A 21,683-nucleotide genomic window follows, 5' to 3' on the forward strand; every position below is an offset into this window, starting at 1 on the left:
CTATGCATGTATGGGATTACAGCCTCAGGTCTCAATGACGAAGGTTCTGTATTAGTGACATGTTCAAGTCACAGACAACAATTGTTGTAAGTTTAATATATCAGAATATCTTTTGATGACACCATGTGATCTCTGCCTATCTATAGGTTTAGGGAATACTATCTGGGCTTAAATGATGGTGCAATAGTCCAGAGTCAGACTGTAATGTACTCTGGAAAAGTGTGGTAATTTTCAACAGTCAAATTACTACAGCAGGTTGGTAGGCTGATGCAACTTTTTAAAATTTAACACAGCAGCTCATGGCAAGTATGATGCAGATGTCATAGATAGAATCTAAGAGTTTCTATACCACCCGAAATACACCTAAACATGGGTTTCTGTTGTCACACAAAAAAAGGGGTCGAACAAGATATTGGACAATAGTGCCCATGGGGCTTGCTCCATGAATGCAGCAGAATGGCATTCATTAAGAGTGCAGGTGTGGGATTCCATTTTTGAATGCTTCTCTATTAAACAAAAAATTCCTGAACTTAAAAAAATCCACAAAAATCTTACCATTAGAAAGGCTCATATTTGCTGTGCTGAGTATAACTTACAAGATTTTTTTTTTTTAATGCAGGGAGCATTAAAAAGAGTTTTACACACCCACCTGCAGACATCTACCACATTCTGCTGCCTGTGTTAAACCAGGTCCATGTGAAATCTGGATAGAGATTCAAATTTTCCACATTTTTAAAATGTTATTTGCCAAATATGGATAGAAGATCTGATACTGTTAAAGCTTTTAAAAGTTTTTATTTCAAATACAAATGATCTGTTATTTCTCTTCTATCTTTGTTATTTTAAGTGGTGCTTCTTATGGGATCCTTGGTGTTTGGGAATGGTTACTAGAGTACAAAATAAACATGATATTTTATCGTTTTATTCCTTTTGTTACCCAGCCTGGAAGGACTTGCTTCCTGGGTATAAATATCTGAAAACATTAAATCACAATCTAGAATGAAGGGTGAATGATGCATAGATTTACTGTCTTATATTTTAAAATTTGTGTGAAAAGTGACTTGGTCTGGATTGGAATTCATGCGTTTTAAAGGAATACACCCCACCCTGCCAAAAGCAGTTTACATGTACCTTTAATTTTTGGCAGCTAGATTTTGTACTTAGTAATTCATATTAGAGTACGAATGGTCTCATGAGAAGTAGCCTAAAGTTTTTCTAACATTTTTCTAGCATCTTTTCACAAACCATCACTTTGTTTCATAGAACAACAACAAAGTTGCAAAAGCTATATTTTTCAAATGCAGTTCTGTCTACCACAGTGACTGTTCCAGCAAGGCTTTTCTTATGTTCTTATGACTGCAAAATTGGGCCTGAGAGGTTTGCTACATCCACAGAAGGGGAAGCTGTTTATCCCTTAATTCTATGGTGCTACATAGTGTGAGAATCTCCCCACATTTAATCACAGGCAAAAGCTATGGCAAACACTGGGGAGAGGAGTGGGGCTTCAGCTCTCTCCCTGCATAGTCCAGAAAACCACAGCAAATGGAGACCTATTCAGATTTTGGTTACACTGTCAGTTCCATCAAGCTGTACATTCTGTAGTTTGGGTTCTTTAGCAAGGCAAAGTTCAGTAGCTACTTTTTGAATGAACACATTTGTACTGAATTGTATTTAGCAGCTTAGATTTGTATTTACGTATTTTATAACACTAAAAGAGTATTCATTAAAGTAACTACAAATGTTATGAAGTCAGCTATTCTGGTTTAAACCCATTTATTTTGGGCAACTTTTTGTATTTAATATTATAAAACAAAGTTAATTTGACAATGACTGTCTATGTTTACATTTGGAACAGTGGTCAACTTTCAAGACATAAATTTATCCTTTCAAATCTTAAATAAGCCCTGCATTATGTGGGCTTGCTTCTATCATGACTTAATTAGCTTTATCTTTACCATGATTGAACTAGTCTTTATATAAGTGCGCTATACCACAGAGTCCTAAACTATGGTAATGACCTCTCATGGGATCATGGGGTACAATGTTTCCAGTGTAGCTTGCAAGTCTCTTCTGATACCTCATATTTGTCACAGGGATGCAGACAACAGTTTTGCCTTTCAGTAGCCCCTAATCTTAGAAACATCTCACATGTCCTGATCCCTTTATTGGGATATAAGTTTATTATTAAATTTCCCACCTGCATTACATCTCTCATTCTTTCTACATGTAAAGATTTTTCTTAAATATGAAAGATTAATCATCCTGAATAGTATAGTGTCAGCTATGAGGGCACCAGAACATTATTCAGCATAGAGTCATCCCTTCTCAAAAATTCCTTAAAATGGCCCAAACTGTACAGTTAAATTGACGGCTACTATTAACTGTCTCATAAAAATATGTAATATTTAACTACAAGTCACATGGATCAACCATGCTCAAGGACTACTAGCCATTTTAAGGGAGAGTGTGTTTGCCCAGGAACAGGAAATTAAAGGGATGAGTAGGTTGTAATTGGCTGTCTTTAATTTCTCAACTATGTACTATGATAGAGCCAAAAGGCAGAGAAAGAAAGTGTTAAAATAACTTTAAATGAAAATAAAAGAATTTCAGCTACATGTCTTCCAGTTGGTCTACAATAACTGCTGTGTTTTGTTTTGCTGATGTAATGCAGACATGCCCAAATTTAAAATGAAGTAAACTTTCATGCAGTATGTCCAAACAAAAGAAGCACCCTGGATTAGGCACAGGTCTGAATAATCTACTACTGAAGTACTAGTCCTGGGGTTGATTCATGTATAATGCCAAGCCACGAGTTAGCATTACATGAACAATCCTTGGACGTGTACAATCCTCCTTCCCTTTACGTGCTCCAGTTTCACTAGTTACTTCCACTTTCGTGCAAACTGTAGTATATATTCCATCTGAACTGGCATACACAATGGGTTGCACTTGCCTTCCAAACCAAAATTGCTAACCAGCTTCAGACCATGAACTAATTGATTTGGAGCATGTGAGGAGAGAAGGAAGACAGGAGGAGGAGCATAGAAGCACAAGGCTCTGTCTTGTAGCATCAATCTATGGTTCAGTGTCATGACTGAACCAAGCCATAATCTCAAAAAGATATCAGGCTAATTCTATCCATTTCCACACAGAAACAAGTCACATTGAGTTTACTTCCAAGTAAGTTTGCTTTTGATCACAGTCTAAATTCCTTTTAACAAATTGCCTACATTACTTATCCTAATGTCTCAAATATACAGATGCCTAAAAGGGATTATGTTTAAGTTCAGGATTGCAGTTAGAACTACCTAAATATTATATCTTTTTTGACGGTATAAAACATTAATACAGTTATCCCTATTGATGGCAATGGAAAAGTTACTATAGAAGGACAAATTTTAATTCAGATTTTATAACGTGGAAAAAATTGAAAGGATCTGTGCATAATAAATTGTCTTTTCTCTGATGGCATTTCCTTTTTTTGTTTTTTAAAATCAATCTCATGGATAATTTGTTGCCAGTCCACAACACTTTCTTGTCAAACATACAGAACTGTTGTAGCCTTTCACACTAACTATAGGAAGCTCTTAATTTTGGTAGTGGAAGTGCAGTACAGCATTTGGTACTTTGCAAGAAATGGCATCCAAATGAAAATTCATTGAGAAATTTTCAATCAGTTGGCTTATTCAAACACCAACTGGATTTGCACTGGATTTATATACTTGCATCTAAATAACACACACTTCAAAGACTGGATAAATTTTGACTAGGGACTGCAATCCTATACACACTTACTTGGTCATAAATCCCACTGAATATAGTGGGACTTACTTCTGAGTAAACACACATAGGATTGTGCTATATAAACAAATTCTAAACCTCATTTTAATTTTGAACTTTTACAACATATAAAATGTGAGTATAGATTTCCTCTCCTAATTATGTGTTCTCAGATAGCACTGTTCAGTTTTTAAAAATGCAGTTAGATGAAATATCTAAGTATGGTACTTTAAAGTTGATTTGCAGCAATCTGTAAAGACCACACATGTGAGCATTGTGCCTAACCCTGGGGCTCAAGCTACAGTCTCAACACAACAACAATTAAAAAATTTGTAACATATCAGCACAGACAGAAATGAGGCTCTGAAAGTAGGACCACTATTGCAGCATTCTAACACTTGTTAGGACTGAAGCAATGAACACAAAAAAAGTGTGTTCGGTGCCGAGGTACACACCTCTTCCTCTGAACTGTCACTCAGGTCAGTGTCAAGTGAAGCACTCAAGGAGGCCGCCTTGGGCTCAAGGTAGCAGAGGCACATAGCCAGAGGAAAGGAGAGAGTGAGAGCATATGGCACTGAGAAAGAGGCAGAGAGCAGAAAGAAAAAGATGAACAGGAAACAAGGCACAAGGGATGGTGAGCGAATGGGAAGAAAATGCTGCACACTTGCTGGCAGGAAGTTGGTTTCAGAAAGGTTAGGAAAAGACAAGTAGCCATCATCATCTAGGAGAGAGGGGAATGATTCTGGAAGTTGCAAGGAGAAGGAAAACAGTGTTCCACCTTTGCCAGCTTTTTGCTTATAGCTAAATGCTATATCCTGTTCAATCGAGCAAACTCTTCCTTGTCTATCAGAGTCCAGGTCAGACTCGCTGTGCTTTTGAACAGTGTTTTTGGATGACTCGCTCTCCTTACATCTCCTACGGAGCACTGTTGAAGATGCAGGGGGACCAGGCTGTGAGGATGGTGAGGGGTGTGATGAATCAGTGCAAAGCAAAGGTGGCTGATGAAAGAGAAGAAAGAGCAGCAAACAAAGTGCAAGAGCAAAAGGACAAAAAGAAAATTGCAATTAGTTTATTTTCTCTATATATAAAAAGTTAATTACACAAGGTTAAAAAACCCAAATTTAATCACTGGATTAAAATATACCAAATCCCATGCTACGTGCCATAATTACTCAAATGAAAAGAAGCAGCACAATCAAGCAAATCTGAATGTCAACCTGTCTTTTAAAATATACTATTAGACATCTCATGTTTTAAAATTTAGATTTGGTTCACAGCCTAAAAACTCTCAAACACAAAGGCTCAATTCAGGTGTTCCTCCAAACCATGGTTTGAACAGATTGGGAACATGTTGCAGACATGTTTGCTCCCACTGCTGTCCACTCCTTAGTTTCTAGATTGCTCTAACCATAGTCTGTATTCCCAATATTCTAAACCAAGATGCTGCCTCTGGAAATTGTTGTTTGGGGGTGGTGATAGTGTTTTCTGTTAGACCAGGGGTGCCCAAACCCTGGCCTGGGGGCCACTTATGGCCCTTGGGGACTCCCAATCTGGCCCATTGTCTCCAATGAATCTCTGGCCTCCGGAGACTTGCTGGAGCCCATGCAGGCCTGATGCAACTGCTCTCAGTGTGAGGGCAACTGTCTGACCTCTTGCGTGAGCTGCGGGTAGAGGACTCCTTCCACTGCTTGCTGTTTCACGTCTGTGATGCAGCTGCAGCAGCAAAGGCCAGCCTTGCTTTGTGCAAGGCCTTTTATAGACCTTGAGCTATTGTAAAACCTTCATTCATTCATATAAATTCCATCTCTAATATATTCATTTATTCAAATGTATGTAAATTTATTTAAATTTGAAATGTAAATTAATTCTTTTTTCCTGGTCCCCAGCACAGTGTCAGAGAGATGATGATAATCTCTGAAGAATTTCATACAAGACATGCCAGAAGGTGGTTTAAGCTGATGTTAGAATCCTTCTTTGATAACAGACCTATTAATCTCCTGGTAACTATGTGAGGGTTGTAACTATGTAACTATGTGTCTTATTACAACTGCAGTGTACTTGCATAAAGCTGCTTCAAAAGACTGTGTGGAAACTGCAAACAGGTCAGAATTTACAGGCGGGTCAAGTAATCAGAAAATCAGCCTATTTTGCCAGGACTGAAATATCTGCCTGCCTATCTTTGGACACATTCAAAGTAATATTGTTAACCTTTTGTGTAGGACTAAGGTATTACACAGAACTACTCCCTTATGAACTGAAGTGAGGTGGATTGCCAAAAATAGGGCTGTGAAGAAGGTGTGGGGAGTTTTAGGGGTAAAGAATTACAGGGGGATGATTCAATTCATAAAATAAAGGAGGGGGTAGGTTAGTATGAAGTAGCTGGGGGAAATTACAAAACAGAGAGGGAAAGCATGGGAAAGAAAGTGAGAACCTTTGAAGTTAGAACTGCAGGATTAGGCAAAGTGAGAGGGAAAAGGTGTGAAGCAGCAGGAAGGGGGAGGAAGAGTTAACTTTGAAGTGGAAAGTAAAAGAAATTCAGAGAGCCAGATGGCCTTGAGGAATACGAAGGATAACACCAGGGCGAGGAGATAACACACAGGTGCAAATGATGAAATCACGCCAGGAAAAAGAAGACGTGCAGGGGTTCTGATTGAACTGATGGCAAAAGTGGACCCAAGTGTATGATTGGTCAAACAGCATAAGTGGGATGAGTATGACTCAGCAAGATTTGACATAACTTTAGAAACTTGCATTTCAAGATTTAGGTCTTACTCTTGGCCTCCCTTCAGTTGTGTAAAGGTTACTGTGTCTAATAATTAGGCTCGTTCCAAATAACTTTCAGAATAATAATAAATAAAATAAACTTTCAGAAGGGGTTAGGAAAGACTCATCAACCTGAAGAAAAAAAGATCTTGGCCTGGTATATTCACCTAGTGCAAGCACAAATTACAAAGCAAGAAAGGCTTGTCTTCAATCATTGAAATCATTTTCATATACTGTGTTGTTTTCGGAGAATCAGATAAAAAATTGATATGCCCATGTTCCAGCTTCTGCAGTGTGACTGAAACAGAGTGTCAGCCTAGGAATTGCTTTCCTCAGTCAGATCAAGTTTCCTATTTCCACCAGTGACTTCCCCAGTCCCAGATGCTTAAAGCCATAGTATAATAATGGGTATCTCCTAACCAATATGCTACATAATTTTTAAAACCACTCAACTACCCACACCATTCGTAACTTTATGTGCCCCTGTCACATGTCATCAATGGAACTTGTGCAGAAAAAGGTTCCACTGAAACTGTGGAATATACCATTGCACTGTTTTAGTACCTTCTCATTAAGCCTTGACATAAATACAATTAAAAAAACTGGAAATCCAATAAAAAATGTGGTAAAGGATGTAAGTTAGCATGAGGAAATGTGTCATATTAGCTGGTTTGGGGGCTACTAACATATTAGCAGGTTACTACTGCAGGGAGATGCAGACTATCACACAGAGCTTATCTAGGGCACCCAAAGGCAAATGCTATGATATCCAATTTGACATATTTTCATTACTATTATAATATAGTCCCATGGTTTTCAAAGTATTTTTATCCTCAAGGAATAGTCACATTTATTTTTCTAATAAATCACAGCCACATGCTGTTTCTAATAAAGCACAGTCATATTCTACAAAAGATTCTGAGATATGTTAGGGCATACTTAGTTTACACGGGGTATCAGCCATAACCACACATGGTCTGATAGCATATTCTAGTACATATCCAGCATCATAGATGCTCTGTGATAATTTCCAGTCGTTTAAATTGTATTTATGTCAAGGCATTGATAAAACTGTCTTTCAGCTAACTTGAGATCTTCTTACTAAGCAAACTGTTCAAAAGTTTCCAGAAATTCCCTGGGTTACCAGAAGCATTCATTAATATAGTCAAATTGACATAAAATCATTAACAATAGTAATAACTTACTAGTAATAATAACTATTATAATAGTAATAATTTAAAATATAGCCATCTTTCCAAAGATACAAAGCATTTTGAAAAACACAGCTTTTTCAAGTTGATGGGTGCAATCCAATTTCATTAAAAATAAATAAATCAACTGTCAACTCCAGTGTACACTGGTTTTGCATATAGGTTAAAAAGCTCCACCCAGCTTCTAGTACTAGGTATGCACTGCCAGTGGTTCTTGATCAAACAGATTGAGGCGTGCATCCTCTGTGGTTATCAACTCTGACTGCTTCACATCAACTTTGACGACTTGTTTGAACGGGTGAGTAGTACAAAATTCAGTCTGCACTTCCCTTGCCCCCAGCAGGTGACTGGCCATTAGTTCAATAGATTAATATCTGGAGAAGTTTATATAGAGCCCAGAGTTGTACATGGACATCTGAGCATTAGGGCCTAAGATGAAAAATCTAAAACTTTATCTTCACAGATAATTTTTTTTTGGCCATTGCTACCCTATGATAGTAATCTCAGGTCCTCTTGTTCCCCTCTTGTGTGGCTTAACTTCCTCATGGTTTAGATTTCTTTAATGAGAGATAAATCTAAATACATAGACTTGAATCAAGAGGTCTCTTCTGCTTATGGAAAACTTCTTCCACTCACAGACATGCTGCTTCCACACTACTTTAATGAAATGAAGTCCAGGGATATTCTTCCATTTACACAACTGCTTGTGTAACATTGTAAGTCATATGTTCCTCTGGATTCCATATGTTCACAGAGCAAATCCTTTAAACATGCACAGAGAAAATGCTGATCGGTGGGATGCATGCAGTGCCTCACTGCAAGAAAAGTCTTACAGTGCAATCCAACGTATGTCTACTCAGAAGTTAGTCCCATGAGCAGCCTGATCCAATGCAGGGGCAGAGCCAGCAGCCTTCACACTGAGCTGGCAATGGTTGTCACAAATGGCAGGCAATGAGCAGCACTGGCAGAGAGGCCAGTGCCAGTCAGTGCTGGTCCTCTGTGCCAGCAGGATGCTGAAGAGGAGAGTGTGGTGCTGAGTGCTCTGCCACTCAGGAAGGAGGGAGTGGAGTGGAGGGAGGGCAGGGGAAGGTGGGGAGGGGGTAAAACTGGACAGGGAGTGTGGCCAGGGGCCGTTGAGGCCTGGGAGGGGAAGAAGGACAGTGGCAGAGGCTGTTGCCGAATCCTAATCATCCTCCTGAGCCTCAGAACCTGACATAGGTCTTCTCAGTTCTGCACCAGCTAAATAGCTGGCATGGATCCAAGTAGACCCATTGGGGTTGCTGGACCTCCATTACACAGGGTAATGGAAACCATGTTCCCTTACCCCTGAGGTATTCAATCTGTGCAGCCCACCTCCCTAGTGAGGCGTGGCTAGCCTCCAGGGGCATTGCCAGGCATCTCGGAGAGAGAGGCTGCTCTGCTCTACATGCTGCCTTGCTGCTTTTCTGCAGCTCTGAACAAGGTGGCTGGGGCAGCGTGAGGCTGGGAGGGCGTGTGAAACATGGTGGGGGGAGGTGGGAGAGAAGGCTGGCTGGGCAGGCAGACAGAGGTGCCGCATCTCATCATGGAGCTCTCTCCATGTGCAACCTCACCCCAAGGACTACATTTCCCAGTGTGCCCCTTGCCCTGGGCATCCTGGGATTGGTCAGGCTGCTTGGGAAGAAAGGAACCAGCCTGCTCCTAGTGGGGGTGGTGGTGTCCAAATGCCCCAGCCTGCATCCCTCCATCTTGCCTGGGGGGAACAGGGGTGGCATCTGCATGTTGGGTGTGTGTGTGTGAGCAGCTCCCATCTACTTTGGGGTGAGTTGTAATCTTGCTGGGCGTGGCTGCAATCCTTTCCACACTTTCCTGGAGTAAGCCCCATTGACTCAAATGGAACTTACTTCTGAGTAGACCTACATAGGCTTGGGGTCTATGTCAGCTTAACGAAGGATCCTCACCTTTCTCTTTTTCCTCCCCCTTCAAAAAAGAAAAAAAGCCACTCTTGATGGCTTTGTCTCCAAAAATTGTTCAAAATAAAAAAAATCCCCATTCCTTTTCAGCCATCCCTTTTTCCTCCTGCCTCCTTTTTTTTTTTTTTGGGGGGGGGGGTACTCTGTTGGTTGCTATTGTAAGACAAAAGGCACAATCCTAGCTAGGTCTACTCAGAAGTAAGTCCTACTGTGTTCAATGGGACTTACTCCCAGGAAAGTGGGGTTAGGATTCCAGCCAAACAGTCTCTAGGTCTCAGTTTGCAATTAGCAGATACACACAAAACAAAGTCTTCCCCTCCTGCAAATTCATCACTTCCCCCCTCCCTTTCCAAAATCCTCCAGGTGTGCTGCTAAAAAACTCAGGGCACAATCCTAACCAGATCTACTCAGATGTAAATCCTATTTTGTTCAATGGGTGGTTCATGATTGCCACCTTACTTGATTTACTTTAGAGTAAGAATAGAGTTGACATAATTCAACATTTATTGTGGTAGGAAGATGGAATGAGATGAATGCCAATACCTATATTATGTACTATGATTTAGAGTAGGAGTGTCAAACATAAGGCCTGCAGGCCAGATATGGCCCGCAGAAAGGAATTCAGTTCCTTCCCATAACATTTGGCCTCCCCAGCACCATCATCAGCTGCTCTGAACAGATGAGCTGAGAAGTGGCGCATTGGCAGAAGCTGCACTACTGAAAGGATGGCACTAGATGACCCCAATTATCATGTGGGCCACCCTTTCAGCAATGCCACTTTTGCTGAGATGTCACTGATGAAAGCGCAGCCTGCATTACAATTGGGCTCTCCCAGCATACCCATTTCAGTAGCAGCACTTCTGCCAAGGTGCTGGGAGGGTGAGAAGGAAGGAGACCTTAGAACATGGGGAATGGCATGGTAGAACAGGCATACCAAGAGGAATTAGAAGGGAAGAAGCTCCAAAGTGTTGGGAGAGTCTAATGATCATGCAGGTTGTCCTTTCAGCAGTGCTACTTACGCCAATACATCATTTTGCTGAGCACCTCTCAGCTCTTGCTTAATGACATCAATTCCTGCTTAATCCATTTCTGCCTGGCCCACAGATGTACACGTTTGATCCCTACTGCATAAATGTGTTGGGCTGAAATGGCTTAATAACATCACTTCTGGCCCTCAGCAAGCACCATGAATGCTATTTGGCCCACAGTATGAAATTAGTTCGACACACATGCTTTAGAGGCAAATCAGTAAAACCGATTCAAAGATTAGTCAGAAAAAGGAAGTGAATAGCTGTTCAAGTCAGAAAATGAAGAACAGGAACAATGAACTATTAGAACACACTTCTCAAGAGTACTAAGATAAAGCAAAAGTGAACGGAAAAAATAACCAAGATGTTCAAAAAATAAAAATTCTTGTTAAAAAAGGGGGGAAGGCATATCTCAGCCTGTAACTACAAAATCATTACATTTGTACAGAATTTCTCCTATTGTTGAAAAGTGAACTCTTTTTCTATAAAATCAAATATGTTAACTTTGCAAACAGTACAAGTCCTTGAATTAAAATTCATGTAAGAGAAATAAGATATGCCAAATTATAATATATTTACCATTGTATACTTAATTTATACTATGGCCGTTCTATTTCTATCTACTGTAGCATTTACAATACTGTTTAATGAGTCAAGTTAAACAGAAACCTGAAAGCTGTACCTTTGTATCATGGCGTATAGCTGATACTGGAGTGACTTGCTCTGCTTTCATTTTCTTATTCTGATCCTCATCCTTCTCTTCTTCTGCCTTTTTTTCTGGAGTCACAGTGGTTATCAAGTTGGTTTGAGAGATGCCTTTTGTCGTGGCATACTGGCCAGTACCAACCTCTGCAGCAGACATAGAATCCTTCATGTACATTTCATGGTTTTCATTCACTGATGCTAAAAGCAAATATAATTTGAAGAGGTAAAGTCTGAAATAAATTGTTCTGCAAAGCTAAATTATGATATTGTGAATTAAAGCAACTTGCCAAAAGGAGCTAAAAATGTCATGTTTCAAAAACATGCAGAAACATGTTTTAATGCTAAGTATATTTGCTAAGGGATTAAATATATGTGTGTATATGCACACACACATCCTATTGAGGATTTATAACTAATTCACACACATGCAGATGCTGTATAACACATATTTAGAATACTTTTAAATATGTTAGCTGTTAAGAATGCTTAGCATCAAAATACAGACATGAGCTGAATACACAGCAATATTCTTCTGTTAAAGAATGGAAGAAATAAATAAGCAGCAAGTAGAGCAAGAAACAAAATGTTTAACATTTTCAATATAATATAACCAAAGCAGCCCAAAACAAAGATGGAAAATTAAGGATACTATGAACCTAAAAGCCAATACAGGTTCAAAGAAGATTCACTAATTCATTCACACTGGTTCTTGTGAATCACAAGATTCACTTCAAAGAAAAAATAAAGGTTTAGAAAGCTGAATACGTAAAGAATTATTTATTGCATTGGTGAATGCAACTGTAAAACAAGCCAAATATACTAAGTACACATGAGAGTGAATATATAATCAAATGACATCATCCACTTTCCAAAAGTTATACGTTATCTAAAAAATAATTCTGTACAGTATACTTCTCACATAGGACATTTCCTTCTTCACTCTATGGCAGCCTAAAAATTTTGCTACTTACATCTTAATCATGAGTTACAGATCTGTGAATGTCCTGGATATGATACAATGTCCTGGTTACAATCCATGAACTCAAATTTAAAAAAAACAAAAACACCCAGAAATTTCTAATCAATATCCATTCAAAGTGTGACATTTTTTCCAATGACTGAGAAAACATCCTAAATCGTTCTTCCTCCTGAACTGAAGTAGACTCTTCTACTCTTTGTAGCTCTAAGAGCACAATCCAAACCTGCACTGGAGCAGGCAAGCCAGGAGGCTTGCACTGCATCCAACACAGATTTGTTGGCTACAGCGGCCCAGCCAGGGGCAAGGGGAAGCTCTTTTCCTAACCCTGGGGTAAGGGCTGCGCACCCCAGTGGGTCTCCTCAGACCTGCGCCACCTCTGGAGGTGGCGCAGGTCTGAGGAGACCGGAGCGACTGGAAGCTGCTCCATTCTCTCCGGGGACAGGGGTTGGGATCTGGCATAACCGCTAGGTCCCAGCCCTACCCCCGACTCCCTGGGTGCCCGCTCCCAGGGCTGCCCATCACCTGCCCTCCCCCAGCCCAGAGACACCCCCTCCCGCACGCCTATCTTTGACACTTGTGCAGGTGCATGCATGCCAACACAAGCGGCGGCGCGGGAGCAGCTGCAGAGGCTTCTGCCTGCCTCCGCGTGTCAGCACATCTGAATGCATCGATGCGGCTCCCACCCATGGAGGTGCAAACGTGCTTTACGGCACGCTTGCGACACTCCAGGTCCTCCTATGCCAGCATAACTGCCAGTTAGGATTGCGCCCTAAATGTGCTCAAATCTACACCAAAATGAGCATTCAATGATGTCTCCTGAAAGAAGAGGCTTAGTGCCTTTGTAAGTTTCCTTTTTAACATATACAACTCTTTAAAATTTTTCTTTCCAGTGAATGAATGAATGAATGAATGAATGAATGAATGAACAAACGAACCTTCTTTGGATCTGAATCAGATGCATGCCAAACAAACTATTTCTGGCTGTACCATTCTACAGGCTATAATTTAATTGTAGTGAAGCACATGCACACCAGCTGAGAATTGAGCAACAACTTTAAGAGTTGGAATAATTACAACTATACATGTCAATTTTCCAAGTTTTATGTTTCCTAAATATAATGCTGAAATCATGAGACTACTCATGTGTGTGTAAAAGGAAGTGTAGTAGCTAGACTCAGGGTTTGCTTGAATCTAGAAAATCAAGGTTCAATTCTTGAAACATGTTCTTGGGCAAGTCTCAGCCTAACTACCTTGCAAGGTTGTTGGACAAACCTTCATTCTGAGCTCCTTGGAGGAAATAGAGGATACAAATGGAATAAATAAATAGAAGCCAGATGTTGGTAATTTTACACCTTAGTAATTGAAGTTTAATATTCAGTTGAATAAACTTGCTTATGTGTGTAAGGGTGTGCTAGATAAAAGTTTAAATATAAAACTTTTCAATGATGACTATTAAATGATAATACAAAATATTGCCAATTGCCCATTTATCCATTATACGCCTTGTTCATAGTGATTTTGCAACTAATTTCTAGAAAAAGTCTTTTATCATTTTTAATTTTTCTGGATTATTATACATTATCTGTGATTCCTAGATGCGTGCACATCAAACTCACACGCACACCAACATTTATTAGACCATCTCTCCTTCCAGTGGCTCACCTCACTAAATCCCCAAATCACTTTTTATGTTCACTGTGTTTAAAAGTGCTCTGTCCAAAGGAGAAAAAAACCCTTCCCAATAAGCCAAGTGATAACGTTGTTTGTACATACAAAACAACACCTCACTCGATTCAGACCATACTGCTTTGCTTGTTGGTTACTGTACCAAGAGGATAGCTGTCACACTGACCATCAGGTAATTGTACACTTATGTCTAATGTGTGGCTAAAAACAATTCATAAGAATAACAACAAGAATCTAACAGTGGATAAATAGACCATAGATAATATTGACTATTCAATATTAACTACTCATATTGACTAACTATCTAGCTAAATGTGCTGCGAAATGCAGCATAACAATTATTCCAAAGCTCTTATACCAAAACCTTCTGTAGAGATCAACTTGCTTATTACAAATTAATCAGAAGAAAAATAATGTTGAGAACCATTTGTACTTTGAGATGCATGCATAGCAGTAAGCTCATGAGTTGCTTGGTAACCTGCAGAAAGCATGTTAGTAATCAAGGGATCAGCATTAATGAGTGATAAACACCATGTTACCAATTTCAGCAGGGAGCAACAAGAACTAATTTATTTGATCACAGATTCTTTCATTGACTTTCAACAACCTTCAGTATCTGCTTTTCTCCATATTAATTAAATATTTCCAGTTTCATTCATTTTAAAAGAATAAAAGTACGTATCATTATCTACATGCAAATAAACAGTATTGTACTGAAAACTTGTTATGTTCATTTACGTTTCTGAGCACATTTTGTCAATGCTTGGTTAGTTTTAAAAGAACTTTAAGGTCCTGATTTCTGAGAGAAACAGGACAAGTACAGAAAGAAGGCATGAGATTTTACCAATTCCAATTTTTGCCTCAGTAGTTTGCGGGCTCCTAAAGTTTGGGAACCACTGCCCTATTAGGATTGGAATGTAAGTTTGCAAATTCGTTGCGCGAAAGATTTGGAAAGGCAGTTTAAAGTTATTGTGATATACAGTAATCTCTGGTAGGAATGTGTCAACATTATCTTGGAAAGCATTATTTATATAAAAGTTGAAAAGTATCTCTAAAATTTAATTGAATGTATACCTTATTATAACTATTCACTAGGAGTACAGCTTCTCAAAGGATATGAGATTAGCCATCTATATAATTTCTGGTTCCACAGCAACAGTTCCTTCATTCCCAGGCCTAGTTATGGTCAAACCAGATATGTGGTCTAATTATTTATGGATCTCTGTTACAGTCCTTTTCCACTAAAAGCCAATGAAAGTTTTTTTTTCTTATTAACAACAGCATGGGAGGCATGCAATCAAGATCAAAACTACTGCAGAGGCACAGTACTCAGTTTCCCACCATAGTTTTTTTGCCTTCCTTGCTTGCTTCTTATAAATAAAGCTAACCTCTGTTGTACCATGTAGCTCAACCGAATGTGGGTTAAGCACTTCACTATCCCACAGTAACAACTTTATTTCTTTACTTTTCATCATCATCATGTGTGGAAGGGATTGTCACTCCCGGACTGGCCTTTTCAGCCACACTAGACGCTGTGCCAGAACCACCTTTCAGAGTGCGATACCATAGTCTTTTAAGACTGAAGGTTGCCAATACAAAAATGTAGATTACTTATATCAATGTGCAACCAAATGAAATAGAATTCTGATGCCAGTTGTACATGATAAGGATGACTATTTGACCTTTCCTTTTGGTTACTAATATGAATGCATGCTAGTCTATGTTTTGGGATCTAAACAGGAAGTTTTTTCTGACTACACAGAACCAGGCCACTGAATACAAAGATATCCTTCACTGGGATACTCTGAAAAGCTGAGAAAGATAGTAAGGAATCCCAGTAGCAAAAGAAGAAATAAGTGGGAAGAGATTGAACTCTGGTTGTTTCTCTTTCCACAGCTTGCGTGTACTGCCATATGTACAGACCCAGGAAAAGCAGATGAATAATATTTATTAAATGGGCACCTTCTTATAACAAATGAAATACCATGCATATACTTACAAGTGTTTTCCAGCAGAAGTTCAAGGGACATGAGATTACAAGCTGCTTAAATCTGTTCTCCAGTGAGATCCTTTTTCAAAATTAAAAAAAGTATATTGAAAACACCAAATAAAAATAATCAAGGAGTATCTTACCCCCATCTAAGCTGCGAGACATAGTATAGCGTTTGCTTGATGAACGTTCAAAATAAGGTGCAGGACGGTCTATCAATGCACTGGCTCTCCTTGTTTGGGCTTGCGTCCTTCCACTATAGCGAAACTTGGAACCCAATGTAAGGAATTTCTTTGGAGGGGCCTCAGGGAGTAAGAGCCTAGAATGTATCAAGCAGAAGAAACAAGATTATAAATAGTTGTTTCTGAATGCAAAAAAATTATGTGCATTTAATTTACATCTACATTTTGTAAGCCTTGAGTTGAAGGGATATGGATGTGGCACTCAGTATTACATGAAAACTATATTTAGTTAAATAGTATGATGAAGTAGCTGTGTATTTCAAAATCTGTGGAACAATATAGGCATGCCCCTTTATCTGCGGGGGTTCTGTTATAGAACCCCTCGCAGTTGACTGAAACCACGGATATCGGTGTATGCCCCCACCCTCCAGAGGGTCCTCTGAGCCCAGCAGAAAGCAAAGATATCTATCTGCGGCCTCTGCCGGGCTCAGACTGAGCCCTAGAATGAAAAAAAGTCACTTTTGGTTTTTCCATAAAATCAGAAGTGATGTTTTTAATGCCTTATAAGGTATTACGTGTCCCAGGGAAATCCCTGGGGGCTTCCCTGGGCCTCTTAATGCCTTATGGCATTAAAAAGTCACTTCCAGGTTTTTTGTGAAACCGGATGTGACTTCTTTGCATTCCAGGGCTCAATCTGAGCCTGGCAGAGGCCATGGCAGACAGGCTCAGAGGACCCTCCAGAGTCGAGGGGTGAGGAGCTCCCCTCATCTCTGAAGAGGGCGTGCACCAAGGGTGCACATACTGAGGACCTGTGAACTGAATTCACGAAAAAAGGAATCCGTGGATACAGGATCTGTGGATACAGAGGGCCCTATAATTATGTCAGTTATTGTTGCAAAGAAAGACATCTGTCAGCATCTGGTTCTTCATGTAGTCAAAGAGGAAAACAACTATTTTTTTTCTTGGCAACTGAATGTGATACCAATTTTAATTATAAGTAAGATTCATGCTGGTGCAGCTGCATAGACTCTGGGCACTCTCTAAGCCAGGGGTGCTCACACTTTTTTGGCTCGAGAGCTACTTTGAAACCCAGCAAGGCCCGGAGATCTGCCAGTTTTTTTACAATGTTCGCGCCATCATAACATATAACATTTATGTGTACAATGTATGTTGGTGTACCTGGCATAACCACATGAGCCAATATTGCACAACACAACATAATTAACTATAAACATTTTTTTGTAATTACTTGAGTTTACTTTGATGACTTGCACTGAAGTGAATCAGCCAAGGATGCATAGTCGGACAGTAGCTGCTGACAGCCAGCCTCAAGCACACTTCCAAATGTTCATCAGTCATGGTGGAATGGTACTTGGACTTAATGATCTTCATGTAGGAAAAGGCTGACTCACATACATAAGTGGAGCTCTTCCTGCCTCAGGTGCTCTGAGGGCACCTATTGCCTTCAAGTGGCTGCAGCTGTGCAGCACACTCTGCTGGATGCCCAGGCCTTACCCTTAAAGGGGCCACTGCTGACACCACATCTACCTCCTCACCAGATCTTCCTGGATTCCAGTACAAGGGGGGAGGGAGCAGATCTCTATACAGACCAGTGCAAAAACAGGGGAAAGGTGTGGGGGAGGGAAGATCTCTGTATAGACATCACAGCAAGACCTGTACAAAACCCCTTGCACACAGAACCAACAGATGGAAGTTGGGGGGGGGGGCAGATCTCCATACATACCAGTGCAAAAGCTGGGGACAGGTGTGGGGGAGGGAAGATCTCTGTATAGACATCACAGCAAGACCAGTGCAAAACCCCTTGCACACAGAACCAACAGATGGAAGTTGGGGGGGGGCAGATCTCCATACATACCAGTGCAAAAACAGGGGAAAGGTAAGTCAGCCCCAGTAGAGTCAATGGGGCTCACTCCCAGGGATGCGTGGATGGGAGAGAAGCCTGCCAGCGGCTCCTCTCCCAGGGAGGAGCCTGCCAGGTGCTCACTCTCTGGGCTCACTCCCTAGGCTCACAAGCCTGCCAGGGGCTCACTCCTAGGGATGCGTGGATGGGAGAGAAGCCTGAGATCGACTCATTTCACCTCGAGATTGACTGGTAGCTCGCGATCGACATATTGGGCACCCCTGCTCTAAGCTATACCCCTATTCATCCAGTATTATTACAAACATGAGATCTGACATATAATTCACTCCACATCATAGAGCCGGGTTCTCTAATCCACCACATTTTAAAAATCATTAGATTATAACAATCAATGGTGCACAGTGGGCGCTTCTTATCCATGGACTTGGCATTGATAGATGCTGAGCCTGCGGCTGGAGGGCCTCAGAGGATCTCCCAGACACGACCACAAGTGGTTTCTGGTTCTCACCGGAAGCGCAAATTCCAGTTGCATTGGAAGGCCATCCAGATGCAACTGGAAGTAAGTTCCAGTCACACCCAGGAGGCATTTCAAGAGGGCTGGTCATGGCCCCCAGGTAAATTATTGCCATACTGTTCCCCACAGATTTCTTTTTCTGTGGATTTCGGTATCCATGGGGGGGGGGGAATCATTGAACAGCTAATTGTAATAGCTCTTCCTCCATATTAGTGTCATAATCAGAGGGAATGTTGTCTCCCCCATCTCTCAAGTGCATAATCCTGATTTCACTTATACCCGGTCCCTTTATTCTTCACTCTCATAGGGGCATATTAAGTCATCACATTTATTCTTCAGTGTCTCCAACAGTTAAAACAATTAGTCCATGGTTAGCTCCTATTTTAGATAACTGAAATGTTTTCTAGTTGAGTCTTCCCTTCTACATGACTCCCCTTTTCAAATGCGAAAGTGGTGACAGTTGTAATGATAACATCAGTTGTAAATCTACCACTCCTCTTTATGAAATGAATAAAAATTTTTTCATTGATTCATATAATGGTCTCAGTGTTATAACATTAGATGTACAGCATCTCACATTATAGCTCTCTGTTTAAGAAAGTACATGAAAAAGGACCTGACATCAATTAGGTCGGAAAAATGGATCTTTTTCGTTCCAGTTTATTCAACCACAATTAATTGCCAAAATATCACTTGGGACAAAAATTACAATGACTGAGCCCCACAGACTTTCATACTGTGAAAGAAAAGCACAATTGTACATGGTATGCTTTTCTTCAGGTCACATCCAGAGTAATACTTCTGTAAACAGAAATGCAGTCCATGAACAGGAGTATTCTACTTGAGCAGTGCCCATTTGCGTGAATGGAACGCTCTTCTCCTCAGTGGGAGCTTGCGTTCACAGAGGCCTTACTCTAGATGTGACCTCTAATGTTTTCTTTACATGTTCAGTCTTATTGATAAACCATATAACAAAGTTTTCTAAACCTGAAGGAGCCTGCATAAATTCATTTTTAAATATTTATTTTTCTGGGTCATATTTTAACATTAACCTTTAAAAAGAGTATGTACCTGAAAAATGTATGATGTTCAACACATACTTTCCACAGGCGTTTTGCAGCACGATGATTTGGTAATTTAAACCCAATCGTGCTTTCAAACTGCTCAAACTAGGAGAGAAAAAGAACATTTCATTTAATTCCACTTAAGATGTATTGAATAGATTATGGCACAGATTATTATTTCAGGTAATACATATTTCACATCTGTATAAACATATTACATACAAAACTGCCTGGGAGACCACTTTGGGTTGCCGACTTAAGCAAACACCACTCAGGGTATTAGAGATTTATAGTTGCCCATGAAACCTTAATTTGGTCAACAGGGAGAGACCAACCTCTGGGTTGAATGCAAGAATATTCCTGGAGGAGTACGTAATGCAATTAAGCATCATGCCATAAAGAAAACACAAAGGTAGGACTAAGGTAAAAACAACAAACGTACTCTGGGATTTCCTAATGGTTTTAGGGTTTTGATGCAACCACTTAATATTCTTTTTCAGGGATAACATTGACAGGTCATTCTATTACGTGCCACAGTGGTGCAATCTGTGTAAAAAATATTTCATTTGTTAAAACTAAAAACACAAATATGATCACACAACATTTTGGAAAGTGAAAAGCTAAAGAAAGCAAACTTGCACTACAAAATGTTTTTAGTTATGTTTCAATTGTTTTATATATTTTTATACAGTTTTGTAAGCCGCTTTGGGCCCATCTGGGAGAAAAGCAGGTCAAAAACTGAATGAATGAAAGATATTATTTGGAAAATTTTAGGTTCACATACATTACAGATTATATCAGATTTCACAAGAAAAATCATTTAAAAATATTTAATATCCATATTGCAAGAACAAGATGCATTTTACTACCTGAATTGCAAACCTTAGTTTCTGAGAAGCCTGAGGTAATTTACCTACGGCTGCAATCCTAACTTCACTTTCCTGGGTGTAAGTCCTATTGAACACAATAGGATTTACTTCTGAATAGATCTGGTTAGGATTGTGCCCTACATCAAATTTCAAATTAAATCACTTTTAACGGGGAACATTCTATTTAACCATATATGCATTTTTCATTTTAGCACTGTTGCGTGTTACTGCAACCATCTTTCCATCATGTATGATATGTACACTGTTATCCTGAAACATTATTATTTCAGAATATAGATCTGCATTTTAAGTTGATAGGTTAACTGCACTAGCATCCTTCAAGGATCAGTGCCAAAGTCTAAATGAAAGACATGAGTGCCTGGCACCACCTGTTGAAAAGATGAAGCACTGTGAGAATAGCCCTTTCTTCATCCAGTCCTGGGACATGGGGATTTCTACTTCTTGATGGGTCTTAATAGCAAATGAAACCAATAAGACACGAAGATCTGATAGTGCACAAGTGGGCAAACCTTGGCCTACAGGCATTTGCAACTCTCAGGGAGAACAAATGTTTTTATGTTCCAGTGAGCTTCTGGCCTGTTGGAGACTGTTGGAGTTTGTGCTGGCTTGCGACTATGCTTTATGTTAGAGGTGTGTGCTCAAGAGTTATTTACACCCCCCCCCTCACTTTTCTGGCTTGGTCTGAATGTCTGGCGAAAGCACATCTATAATTGTGCATCAGTCACGTCTCCATGTGCTCTCTGCTTTTTCCTGGGCATTATTTTAACACCCCGCATTGCCTCTGAACAACTTACGTCTCCATGTGTTTCTGGCTTGGTCTGTATGTTCTCACTGTGCAAGAGGTATGTGGCAAACAGTTCATAGTTTGCATCTGTTCTACATGCCTGTATTATAGTTCTCATGTGTATTATAAATAAGCTCAGTAAAATTCATTCATTCATATAAATTCCATCTCTAATGAATTCATTTATGTATTCAAATTTGAAATGTAAATGAATTCTTTTTATTCCTGGCTCCTGACACAGTGTCAAAGAGATGATGTGGCCCTCTTGCCAAA

General features: G+C 39.9%; 1 protein-coding gene across 8 annotated transcripts in view; it reads right to left on the minus strand.

Moving 5' to 3' along the window:
- EPB41L3 (erythrocyte membrane protein band 4.1 like 3) overlaps nt 1-21,683 on the minus strand; it is a 168,059-nt gene that overhangs the window by 17,597 nt on the left and 128,779 nt on the right. For 6 of the 8 annotated variants that reach the window (XM_066623666.1, XM_066623669.1, XM_066623667.1 and 3 more), the window contains exons 10-12: nt 19,744-19,841; nt 16,238-16,413; nt 11,417-11,637 (exon numbers count right to left, since the gene is read on the minus strand). In XM_066623666.1, the coding sequence (XP_066479763.1) occupies nt 11,417-11,637; nt 16,238-16,413; nt 19,744-19,841 (495 nt within the window). Of the gene's footprint in view, nt 1-4,235; nt 4,779-11,416; nt 11,638-16,237; nt 16,414-19,743; nt 19,842-21,683 lie in introns of all 8 variants that reach the window. The other 2 variants (XM_066623672.1, XM_066623668.1) reach the window with 2 other exon arrangements.

Source organism: Tiliqua scincoides, chromosome 4 (genome assembly GCF_035046505.1).
Source record: "Tiliqua scincoides isolate rTilSci1 chromosome 4, rTilSci1.hap2, whole genome shotgun sequence".
In the NCBI taxonomy this organism is placed as follows: Eukaryota; Metazoa; Chordata; class Lepidosauria; order Squamata; family Scincidae; genus Tiliqua; species Tiliqua scincoides.